The sequence below is a fragment of the Squalius cephalus genome (genome assembly GCF_949319135.1).
Source record: "Squalius cephalus genome assembly, chromosome: 22".
Lineage (NCBI taxonomy): Eukaryota > Metazoa > Chordata > Actinopteri > Cypriniformes > Leuciscidae > Squalius > Squalius cephalus.
Genome location: NC_137143.1, coordinates 19,510,415 through 19,523,042, shown reverse-complemented (window position 1 = coordinate 19,523,042; position 12,628 = coordinate 19,510,415). Strand labels below are relative to the sequence as shown.

The 12,628-nt window shown below is 38.0% G+C and overlaps 1 protein-coding gene across 1 annotated transcript in view; it reads right to left on the bottom strand.

Moving 5' to 3' along the window:
- cdh4 (cadherin 4, type 1, R-cadherin (retinal)) overlaps nt 1-11,077 on the bottom strand; it is a 259,250-nt gene extending 248,173 nt beyond the window's left edge. The window contains exons 1-2 of the mRNA XM_079857578.1: nt 10,833-11,077; nt 8,509-8,620 (exon numbers count right to left, since the gene is read on the bottom strand). Coding sequence (XP_079713704.1) covers nt 8,509-8,620; nt 10,833-11,075 — 355 coding nt within the window. The 5' untranslated portion in view covers nt 11,076-11,077. The remainder of the gene's footprint in view (nt 1-8,508; nt 8,621-10,832) is intronic.
- Nucleotides 11,078-12,628: the final 1,551 nt, after the last annotated feature.

Below are 12,628 nucleotides of genomic sequence, written 5' to 3'. Positions count from 1 at the left end.
GTGGCGTTTTAGTATTTGCTCCTTAAAATAAACCCACCATGTCAAAGGAAGAAGTAATTAAAACAGAACCTAAGGGCACGATGAGGAATTAAAGACACCGGCAGGTCAGAGTCATGAAACACATAATGGCCCGCTGAGAAACACACATGCATATGTATATAGAAAAAGTGAAAGAGCTTGTTTAGTTTAACATTCATGTTGTATATAAACATGTATTTTGTATATTATACATACACCATAAGGCAAATACTCTTAAAGGGACAGTACACTCAAAAATATATATGTATAATTTCTAGTGCTGTCAAATGGATTAATCGCGACAAATTCATTTGATTATTTTTGGGTCAAATGTGGTCAATGAATCTGAGTCTGTATGATTTGTACATAAATGAACTATTTCTTTCCGTTTCCTTTTCATTTAATTCTAGCCGTTGATAGTCTGATCCCATAGAAATGTTTTTTTTTTACTGTAGATAAAAGTTGTGCTTTTGGATTGGTTTGTCCTTGCATACATGCCATATTTTTCACACTGATCAATAAAGAACTGAAATTCCTATATAAAAAAAGCATCCACTTAAGTATTGGTTATGATAATAAACGAATCGACAAAAATGTTTTTCTTTCAAAAGCAGTGTACCCAAGGTCTTCGCACAGAATCAAAGGCCACTTCTTCCACTTCCATCTCAGGTTAATGACCTTGGGCAGCTGAATATGTTAGATCAGAATATAATTCTAAGTGGCGGGGTCAATGCATATGAGAAATGCCTTGCTGACTAATAGTATACACACAGCCAGTGGTGAAAAGTCTGCCTTTAAGATGAAAATCCAATCTGATTTATATTCAAATAGACATTGAGCTATGGTTTCATATGAAAACTTAATTAAGAACTGCTAGGTGAGTTGTAGAAAGAGAGTATGAGAGAGAGGGATGGGAAGGAAAATATCTACGCAAGTCAAGATTTTCCTTTAATATAGATTGATATACCTTACTCCCTATGCAGTGTGGGGGAAAAATCCAGATGGAAATGCAATGGAAAGTAAATCAGGCATGAAACAAACCAAGTCTGTGTGTATTGCACACTATTGTATGCTTGGTCCACTTGAGCTGAGAAGCAGACCTTTCAAGTGAATAACAGCATATAATGCAATACATGTAGGAATATCCCTTTTGCTTCTTAGAAATCATCATAAAACATGTTTTCTTCAGCCATGTGGAGTGTTTAACATCCTTGAGCAATATAAAACAGATCAATAGAACATTGCTTCAATTGCTCATCATGCTAAGTTGGTTATTACAAAACCAAAAGCTGCAGATTTTGTAAGCTGCTATTTTCCAATACATGGCCATGATGGAAGCAGCAGAAACTGAAAAAACAACAACATTTATTAAGAAAATGAGAACAGAGTTTGCCATAAAAATGCATCAATATAATAAATATATTATAAATAAATATAAATGATACAACAAATTAATATAATAAATGCAAATAATTGAATAATACTAATAATAACTGAAAGTGATACTGTAGATATACAGTAGGCTTGCCATATTAACTAAATAATTTATTATAATTTTCTTCAACAACTACAATAACAACAATAATGGATTATATTACATAATACTATTATTATTATTATTATTATTATTATTATTATTATCATCTGCTGTTCACACTGATTTTGAATGTTGCACATCCAATCAGAATTCAGTCGAAAAAAAACTCTGTTTTTTAATAAACTCTTAACCATGTTCTGTTTGCAACTGCAAAGCTCCAGACAGGGCTCAAGCAGTACCATCCTAATGAGCTTCAGTGAATGTCTGTATCCATGAGAGGTTCCACAGCACGGCGTAAGTATGAAGAGCAATGTGTTTGCCAGATAATGAGGTAAACTTTAAGACACGACTGGAACGCAGAAAAGAGAGCCTGGGAGCCCATGCGCAGAGCGTCTCCATCTCACAGGTGAAGTCCTAGTTCTGGTTTTATTGTAAATCTGCCTTAAGATGTCAGTGCGTTTGGATTTAATGGATGTCCTTGTGGGAGAGGCATATTTTTTAAAGCGAAAGGGGAACTGAAGTGGGGACTTACTATATTTTATTGATGATAAAATGTGGTATTTGCATATCTTGGAAATCCAAGCAGGCACTATATTTTGTGGCACTGCAAATGCCACAAATCTGCCAGAGAAGTCAAATGACTCTGACTATGCATAAGCACTAGTAATTAAGATGATTAATGGCCGCCTCTGAACTAACGGCAAAGGCGACTGACTCCCATTTCCCACCAGCACTGTGTCGGATATTAAAGGGTTATGCACTGAAGTTCATCGCTCATGTTCTCTTGAACACATTCTGACAGCATCCTTTCAGACCACCATTTAGGGGTAAGTGCAACTCAAATCAGATTGCTCTTTTGTGTGTACCTGTCCTCCCTCCATCTCCATCTCTCTGTCTTTGTCTTCAAAGTGCCTGATCCTGCTCTTAGGCCAAGATGATGGTTTACACTACAATGTGCAATCAGTGGAATATCCGTTTTCATGGCTTATCTCTCCCAGGTGGGTTTCTGCTCTGAAAAAGGTCCACGCTCAAATGCTCTGTTTGTCTTCATGGACAATATACTCTCATATACACATTTTTTTAAAATATAGTACACAGTATGAATCCTTATTTTTTTTCTTCATTTAAATCTATACATCTGATCACATGTACACTATAGGCTACTGTTCAAAAGTTTTGGGTCAATACGTTTTTTTTTTTTTTATAAGGGACCGTTCGGTATTTATGGAAAGGGCCACCGGAGGAAAATAGGGGAGGGTCATGTCTTTTTATTCTTTGTTGAGGGGAGGGTCATCTAACTTTTTTTAGTCTAGGGGGAGGGTCACCCAACTTTTGTGAAAACAGCAACATTTCAAAGTGGCTTGTTTGGTGCATATTTTTTTTACATGTAGCTCCATGTAGCTCTCGCTGTCTCGGCCCCCCATCGCTATCAGATGCGTCTGACCCAACAAAAATCCAGTTTGGCGCTGTTTGACAGTGCGCGCGCACTTCAGTACGCGCTCAGAAAAAGTGCATCAAGTCAGAACAGAACGCCAATGAAATGTTTACCCGGCAAAGCTTTAAAGCACGAGCAAATAATGAACTTTTATGATTGCGAATAAGTGCAGAGTGCTGTGAGTGTAACTCTACCGCTGCATTAACATGTGATGTGAATGTACGTCGAGTTTTACAGTATTGGAACTGAGGTCTACACATGCGTTTTATATTTAATATGAGGGAAATACACATGTGACGTGACACAAAAAAATCTTTAACTTTTTATTTTTATTTTTTTAGTAATTCTATGAATTACACTGCGCAAACCAAAAGTAATATACCCACCGGATGAAGAAGGGTCGGCCTCCACAGAACATAAAATATTCTTTTTATTTTATTTTTCGTGTTCGCTTTTATGAGGAAAAAAACAATGTTATGGACGTGACAGTTCTCCGTTACGGACATGACTGCTCTGAGAGCGACTTTAAACCTTTCACAGAGACCTCAAACAGAAAGCACAAAGCCTTTCTTTAAAGTGAATTTCATTTTTTTATTAATTGTATCTGAATTTTAATCAATGTTTCATCAACCAATTGCCTGGATTTAATAAATAAGATAAATATAGTAGAAAATAGATAATCATGACACGGAGGCGCCGAAACTCAGCGTAAGGTACTTGCCTCACAGACCTGAGAAATATATATAGAAAGCTTGAAATGTCTACTTTTAAACAGAACAATTCAAAACGAAAGAAAACAGACTGCTCTCTACTTATGTAATCTGTGTGCATTTCTCTCTGGCGCGTTCACTAGGCTACTGCGAAGATCGCGAGTCAGCATCGTTCTTCATCTTTGCACAGAAAACACTTGTTCATTAATAAACAATTAAAATGTCTCCTTGCTATATTTGACATATTCATAATCATTACTTTTGCCGGTTCTTTGTGACAGCTTTAGATGCTTTATTGGCAGCGCCACCCACATGTTGAACGAGTCACACCGCATCAGCACCGAAAACAAGATTTTTTTCAAATCTAAAATCAAAAATCGTGATACGAACCGAATCGTAGGTTTGGTCTATCGTTACAGCCCTAGTAATATGAGAAAGCAGGAGTTTATGGTTGTAAAAAAACAATGGCTATCTGAACATCTTTGCCAAGCGCAAACCAGAAGTAATCAATAAATTATCGGGGAGGGTCATGCCTTTTTTCACAATCAATTTGGAGGGTCATAGAAAAATTTATTGCTGGCGAAGGGAGGGTCATGTATTTTTTGACTACAGATCTCAAAACTCCTCCGGTAGCCCCTTAAATAAAAAACGAACAGTCCCTAATAATACTTTAATTCAGCAAGGATGCTGTCACCAGTTAAATAAGATGAAGACGAAGGAGAGTTCAAAAAGGTTTCTATAAACAAATTCAGGTAATCCATAATGATGAAGAGAAAGTAACAGTGTGCGTGACACAGACACACAAACAACAACCGAAAAGCACAGAGTGAAGGTGTGGAACTTAAATACTAAGTGATAATGAGGAGATGACAAACAGGTGTGATGATCTGATGAGTGTCCATGGCAACTGATGAGTGGCGGGAAAATCAAACAAAGGATGTGATGAATGAAAACAAACTGAAAATTCATGAAAGTGCACTAAAGATGAATAAGTCCAGATAACTGTGACAGATGCATTAAATGAATCATATGACAGTAAATATATGTATAGCGTTAAAAACGAATGCTAGTAAACAAGTGCTGTTTTTTATGAACTTCTATTAATCAAAGAATGATCATTAATCAATGAAAGTATCACGGTTTCAACAAAAATATTACTCATCACAATTGAGTTCAACATTGATAATAATAAGAAATGTTTCTTGAGCATCAAATCAGCATATTAAAATGATTTTTTTATGGATCATATGACACTGAAGACTGGAGTAATGGTGCTGAAAATAAATTAAAAATATATATTAAAATAGAAGACAGTTATTCTAAATTATAATCATATTTCATATTTCTTTAATTACAACATTAACACTTAACAATAATGTCCCATTAGTTGAGGTTAGCAATGCATTTGTTACAGTATTTATTAATCTTTATTAACATCAATTAATACAAATACAACTGTTCATTTGTTAGTTCATGTTAGCTACATTATATATTATTAACAGATATGTATATGTATGTATATATATATATATTTTTTTTTATAATGTATTAGTAAATGAGTGGAATTAACATTAAGATTAATTAATGCTTTAGAAGTATTTTTCATTTTTAAATTCATGTTAACTAATGCTAACAATTACAATATTTTTCAAAAGTGTTACCATGACAGCAGCATATGAACTTCATGACCTGTGACATTTTGTACACACGATCATTGTGACAAATTTGCACAAATGTCACATATTTGTTCTTTTTACATACTGTATATAAGACTCTTTTGTTCTTTTAAATCTCATATTTTGAATGTAGTCTCAAACGCTGGACCCCACCGTACATGTCAACACAGAAAGATGGACTGTTTATGCATGAGTTTATACGTCTATAAATGTTTGCATAAACGCCGGAAGACATGACGTAACACAATAAAACCTCATAAAATATCATTTTCTCCTGAGCTAGACTGCCTACCGCAATAACGAGCCACGCTAAATGACCGCATCATCAGTCAATGTTGCGTGGGGTTCGAAACTTACCATCTAGGACTTGGAATCCAATCATGTAAAACACAAATGCTTACCATACCTATTTACTGTGGCCATGTAGGTGCCTTTCATATGCTCCCGAGGCCAGTTGAATATGTGACAACCCTGGCATTTATATTTTGTCAGCATAAATGATGAATCTTTTCACATGCTGAGTGAAGATGAATCACATCTAGTGAGGCAGAGCGCCTGAAGGGACTCACGCTGTCTGTTTTTACTGTGTAAAAGATATTAAAAATGTTGGATGGTTGAATTAAAACCACTCCGGTCAACTTCATTCGAGGGGCCGTGTCTTTAATAAGCTCGTTATCCTTAGAAGTACAATAAAAGTGGATCATGAGGATTAGAGGATAATAGGTATAAATGCGCCACTGTTGCATTAATACCCAAACTTTGCTATAATTAAATGCCCAGCGCGAACAAACACCTTCGTAAATGAATAGAAAATAAACACAAGCTACTGGTGTAATTAAACGGAATCAGCAAATTGCATCGAAAGCAGCTGCGAGACCAGCAGACAGCTGGCAGACATCCTGACTGCTCTGGCCATAAAAGAGAAGTCATATCTGATTCTGTTTGGATGGTCAGGCTTTAGAGACCAATGCTAAGCAGTACCTAGAGAACTGAGATGAATCGCTCACTCTCACCCCAGTGCACCGCAGCCATATTAAACAGTTATGAAGGCAAGCGGAACTTTCTACTCTCGATTCCTCTGCCGAGTTCAAGTCTCAGACCGCACCGCGCTCCTGAGAATTCCCATATCGGCATTAGCATTCTCGAGGTGTCAGACCAATGTTTACAATCACGGCTAAATTGATGCTTGAGTTTCTCGACTTTCTCGCGCCCAACCGAGCGCACTGGCTCGCCCATTACTCTCCACTTTGACGGTTCTGGGTTTCACAAGGCTGTTATCATTAACGTCCCAGTGAGGCGACCCCACTCCGCGATTACTATGGTTCCTCCGAACACATCACCCTTCCTCCAGGCCGGTGACTGTACATTAATCACTCTCTGTAAGGGCTCATACTGCAGTCTGGCGATATACACCCAAGTGCCAAGTTGTGCTGGGGTAAGCATGTTTTTAAAATGAAGAGTGCACTATTGGATATTGAAGGAAAGGTGGTTGCCTGCACGACGCACGCTAGTGGATATTGTGAGCACAGGCTCGAGAGTTGATCCTAGCAAAATGCTCATAACTAAATCCACGAGTAAACAAATTGATTGACTCATGCGTGAGCACTTGGACATGCATGCCAACACTCAAACGACTTGCTGTGTAACAAGCACATCTGACATGTCAATGACTGACAATGTTCCCTCAACACCTCCACAGGCTGGGATCAAAACAAACAGGCCTTAGAAGTGCGATAAACGGGGAACAGCATTACGAATGAAATCTAAATAATAAGAGCACGTACTTCCAAAGCAGTTGCGCAATTTCTGCAATTACAGCGAAAATTCGATTTGTTGTGCTCCCGCATCAGCGCAAAACTTGCAGTCAGATTGAGAACAACAAATAAAACTCTCTCTACACGACCACGCTCATGTGAATAAATCCATTGATTACTCTGATAACAGTTATACTCAATCAAAGTTTTGAATGCAGTGGAAAAAAACAGGTAATTGATCGAATCAATGTGCCATTTTCTTCTATGATTTGTTTCTGCAAGTCCAATTTTCCCCCCCGACGTCTTTTCTCCTTCCATAACAGCAAAACAAATTCCACAGATAAAGCATATCCTCGCATAACGCACACACATGCACGCACAATGGCAATGAAAAGCGACAGTATAAAAAGACGGCTGAAATCTTGCTGAAAAGAAGTGGGAAAGAATAGAGGAACTGTATTACATGCAGGACAGAGGGGGAGCGAAAAAAAAAAAAAGGAAAGCTTAAAGCTCAAAGCAGCAAAAAAACACCCAGCGGGAGCCGAACAGAAGATTTAAATGAGGCTTCTGTAGCCAGCCGGGCCACTGAACTATCCATTAAATTCAGATTATGGGTTTATTTCCATTTTTTATTTATTTATGTTTTTAATCATCCAGCCAAGGTTTGTCTGATAGTCAAACTAAAGCTGAATAATATGCATATTGATTTTGATCAGTAGGAAACACTGGCTTTGCGCATTTTATTAATGCAGACGTGTGCCAACTGTAGCTCTCGGCGATTAAGAACGTGTATACGCTTACGACACCCACTTAGATGGAAGCGGTGTTTTTGGCACACCGTGGACATGTTTCTTTAAAAGCATCACCTGACGTTTCGCAGACCTTGAAAATTGCATTTGAGAAGCATAGTGTGTTTTAAACATGTTCTAATTGCATTACTGGTCCTGTGTGTACTATCAACATTCAGCACGCGGGCATATCTGCATCTCCGCTCCTCCTTTCTAAACCGTTTATTTGTGCTTGTTATTCCACACTGTGCTTATTTCGAAGCCGGCTGAAACAGGTTTTGAATTGCTGTTAAAACCTTTTGAGGAATCATACAGCACAACTAGTCTAAATTACCAAATGGGTGAGAGTCCCGAAGAAGATTCAACAACATACACCTCCTGATCATTTGGGAGTCATTGTGCATTCTCCAGAAATATGCAATAATCAAGCTAAAATTATATTTAACGTATTACATTTAGCCTACACACACAGACTGAGAAATGCACAAGCATTTACATTCACCCACAAAACTGTTGCTGAAGCTCCACTGAGATTAAGACACACACAAATAAACCTGTGGCGAATCATGCAATGCACTGCAAGCTCTTACCTTTGTGAATGTTCAGGCCTTGCAGCACACCCCTGGGGACAAATACGGTGTAGGAGCTCTGGGAGAAACCTGGTCTGCATGGAGCGATGGTCTGAGCATTTCCGTGACTCCCCTGAGAAAGACAGACATTATTGGCTATGAAGACACAGGAGAGGGGAAGTGGTTAGGCAAATTGATTTGTGACCACAGGGTTGTGGTTCTTATTCAAGGTTATCGAAACCGATATAAATACCTTCAGGAGGCAAACTCACAGAGCAAGGATGCAACCATTTACTGCTAGGGATGAAAAAACTGTTCAATAGACAAGCTTACTGTATGGACCCAGAAATGTGTTCCTTGATATAATTTAACTTTATTTTAATATTACTAATAAGTCACTTGTAATCAGTTATATTATAACCACTATAGTCAGTATATATCATTCATTACTCTATCATTAATATCAGCAGAATCGATAAAGTAAATAAATCAATAAGTGAAATAAAATAAAAGTATAAATACATATTCTAATAAACATGTTGTTATGCAAATCTATAAAACTAGAACACATCACTTTTTTATTTTATATAATTCCTTAAAAGATTATGAAAAAATCTTGAGATGAATCATCAAGATTACTTATTTTAATTATTTAAAAAAACATTTTTTGTAGCTCTAACAAAGCTAAATATTTCCAAGAACCCCCTGCAACATGCTTAAATACCCTCCGGAGTGCATGTACCCTTGGCTGCGAATCACTGCTGTAGTCCAGCTGAGTATTTGAATATTACAATAATTCCATGAAAATATGCAAATTAACAAATTCTACATAAAAAGCAACAAATCTGTGATTTAATTCTCATTTAGGGTCCTGCATTCTCATGCCCTGATGGTGGTTTTAAACAAACAAAAAAAATGGATACGAGTGAAAACATCAAGAGCTTCTCTAAAAAATTAACAAGAGCAAAATGAGCCTGTTTGATGATTAAAATAAACCGAGGGAGAAAATGAGGATGCGATGGAAGACAGGAAGTGCAGAAGAAAGAAGGTTGCGCTGGAGTTCTGCCATGTGAATCAGTAGAGAAATTGTGCCCATTACAGTGGCACCTATTTTAGGATAGTGACCTAGTGTGTGTGTGTGTGTGTGTGTGTGTGTGTGTGTGTGTGTGTGTGTGTGTGTGTGTGTGTGTGTGTGTGTGTGTGTGTGTGTGTGTGCATCAATGGATAGTGCTCACCATGGAGATTTAGCATAATTAGATGGTGGGTCATATTCAGGTTATTCCAGTCTCAGTATGGTGGGCTTTTCTAAAACGATTCAGGGTTCAAGCTCAGGCCTCGCTGTGTCTAAAGTGAACGAGAGGTTGCCTTTAGGGGTCTCTCTCTCTCTCTCTCTCTCTCTCTCTCTCTCTCCCTATATTTTTCTATTCTGGAACCCAGACAACTACGAACCTGAAAAATCAAGACAACAAAGAGCCGACGCTCTAAGCTCTTTCATATATCCACGGAGGAACAGTCTGTCAAAGCATCCCTACAGATCACATTAGTCAGAGGGCTGTGAGATGGTTACTTTCTAAAGCAGCGCTGCCTCTGCCCACCATGTGAATGCAGCTCTATAGCTATATCTCACCCCCAGATACAGATTTTATTCTGAATGAGTCATCAAAGAGAATGTCAATATCCATACATCCAACAGGGTAATATGTGTCTTATTTCCAGAACTTATATTTACTCAACACCCTAGCACCTCCTAGATTTCATTTACTGGTATATGTGTGTGTTTCTCCTTCTTGAATGAGTGTTTCATAATTCCTAAACGTAAGACATCACAGACCAAAGCAACTAGTTCCCTAGTATGCTACAAGTTAAATCTCTCCTGATGTTCCTATTAAGAATGGGATAAGTAATTATCTATGACATGAATCTTAATATTAATACAATTGATTTGCATATTCACATACTCCTCCAGTAACGACAGAGCCGCACTATTATCAGACACACCACAGGCATCGCCGCATCCTCTGCAATGTGTGTGTTAAAAGTGCAGCTGCAAGCCACTGCAGCTTACTGATAGACGACCAGTGTTCAACACAAACTGATTTCCTCGTCTGAATGTTATTTAGAAGAAAGAAGAAGAAGAAAATCGCCTGTTATAGAAGTGCTAGGAAGGCAATTTTTGATTTCCAAACAGTCAAAGTGAACGCTCGATGCACCACAGTATTCTTTTAGTTAGTACGCACATAAAACGCACAAATACAAGTGTACTATTCCATATGTCCAGCCAACGAGCGTCTAATTTCAAGTGCTATTACTTCCAGGATGTTTGTAAATAAAACATTTGGACTTACCAAAGATGTGCCCACAACTAAGGCACACGCCACAAGAACCGCGCAGCCGGTTTTCATTTTTGCCATCAGCAGAGGAGGCAGGTGTTTGTTATTCACAAACGTGGAGATAATTCCTGTGAGATGTGCTGTCGGTAGCAGGGTTCCGCTGAGCGATGCGCACAGAATATTGTCCCGCTCGGTCTTTCGCCCTACTGCAGGTGGACAGGGGCTGTTCAGGCTCAGCACCACGGCGTCACAACCCATACAACTCCTCCTACCGCAGCGTACTACTTAAAGACACACACTGAGACGCACTGACTACAGCACGCTTGCTTGACAGTTAACCAGCCACGTTCATTCTACATATCGACTTAAGATTAAAATAACTTGCAGCTCAAATCAGGTAACGTTAGCGAATTAATAAAGGGGGTTTAGAGGGGGTCTGACCACCCTAATTAAAAAGGATTAGTTCACCCAAAAATGAAAATTATCACCGTTATTACAGGGTAACTCTAGACAAAATGCAACCTATGGTCTTTTTGTTAATCTACCCAAGGCAAACTTTCGTTTAAAAGCATAATTAGAATGGAAACGCCACTTTTAAGATTGACTTTATTTTCGTTTTAGGTCAAATTGTCTTTGGGGCACTTCTATAATAGCATCAATAATCGCTATTTTTCAAACACTAAGAAGGCTCAACACAACATGAAACTTTGCTCTAAGTATCACCAGAGGCTCTGAACTCGAGCATTGTACATTGTTTGTGTACACAGAGTTTACTAAAAAGAAAGATTTTGAACAACTCACTGTAGCTGTGTCCGCTGGCATTTTGACAGTCATAAATAGTCAATCTGCGAATGTGAATGAACTGACTCTGAATTTTAGTATTGTTTCTTATATGAGGATCCTTTTTCAAATACAAGGTCAATATTGATTTTCACTAACGACAAAACAACAAATTATCCGTGAATTTATATGGAACTAATAAGCTTTAGGAGCTTTCCATCTTTACTCTCCTCTGTTACTTTGCATTTGTAGATCGACTATTTATGACTGTCAAAATGCGGTGGACACAGCTACAGTGAGTTGTTCAAAATCTTTCTTTTTAGTAAACTCTGTGTTCACAAACAATGTTCTCAATGCTCGAGTTCATGTGTAGAGCCTCTGGTGATACTTCAAGAAAAGTTTCATGTTGTGTCGAGCCTTCTTAGTGTTTTAAAAATAGCAATTTTTGATGCTATCAAAGTGCCCCAAGCACTCCCATTCAAAAGGCAATTTGACCGAAAACGAAAATACGGTCAATCTTACCCTTTAAGCCATAGGTATATGACTTTCTTCTTTCAGCCATTCGGAGTAATATTAGAAAAATATCAAGGCTCTTCCATGCTTTATAATGGGAGTGAGTAGTGCCTGAGATTTTGAAGCCCAAAACAGCGCATCCTTCCATCATAATCCATACGTCTCCAGGGGGTTAATAAAGGCCTTCTAAAGCGAAGCGATGCATTTTTGTAAAAAAAAAAAACATTTTTTAAATCCATGTTTAGTTTTAAACTATAATCACTGGTTTCCGGTAACAGCCGTACACAAGTCAAGTTCCGTCAGGAGAGTGAACTCTGGCCCGATTCATGTCGTATTGATGATGAGAGCAGAGTGCAGATCAAGTGCAGAGAGCAAAACAAAACACAGGTCACAAATTAAAAGTCAAAAATGACAATTTTTGGAGAAATGTCGGAGGAGCTTGAGTTTGTTGCCCAGCACTATTTGTTTGAACCGCCAAAGGCATCTAGTCTCACCTAAGCGTATGCTACTCCTACATC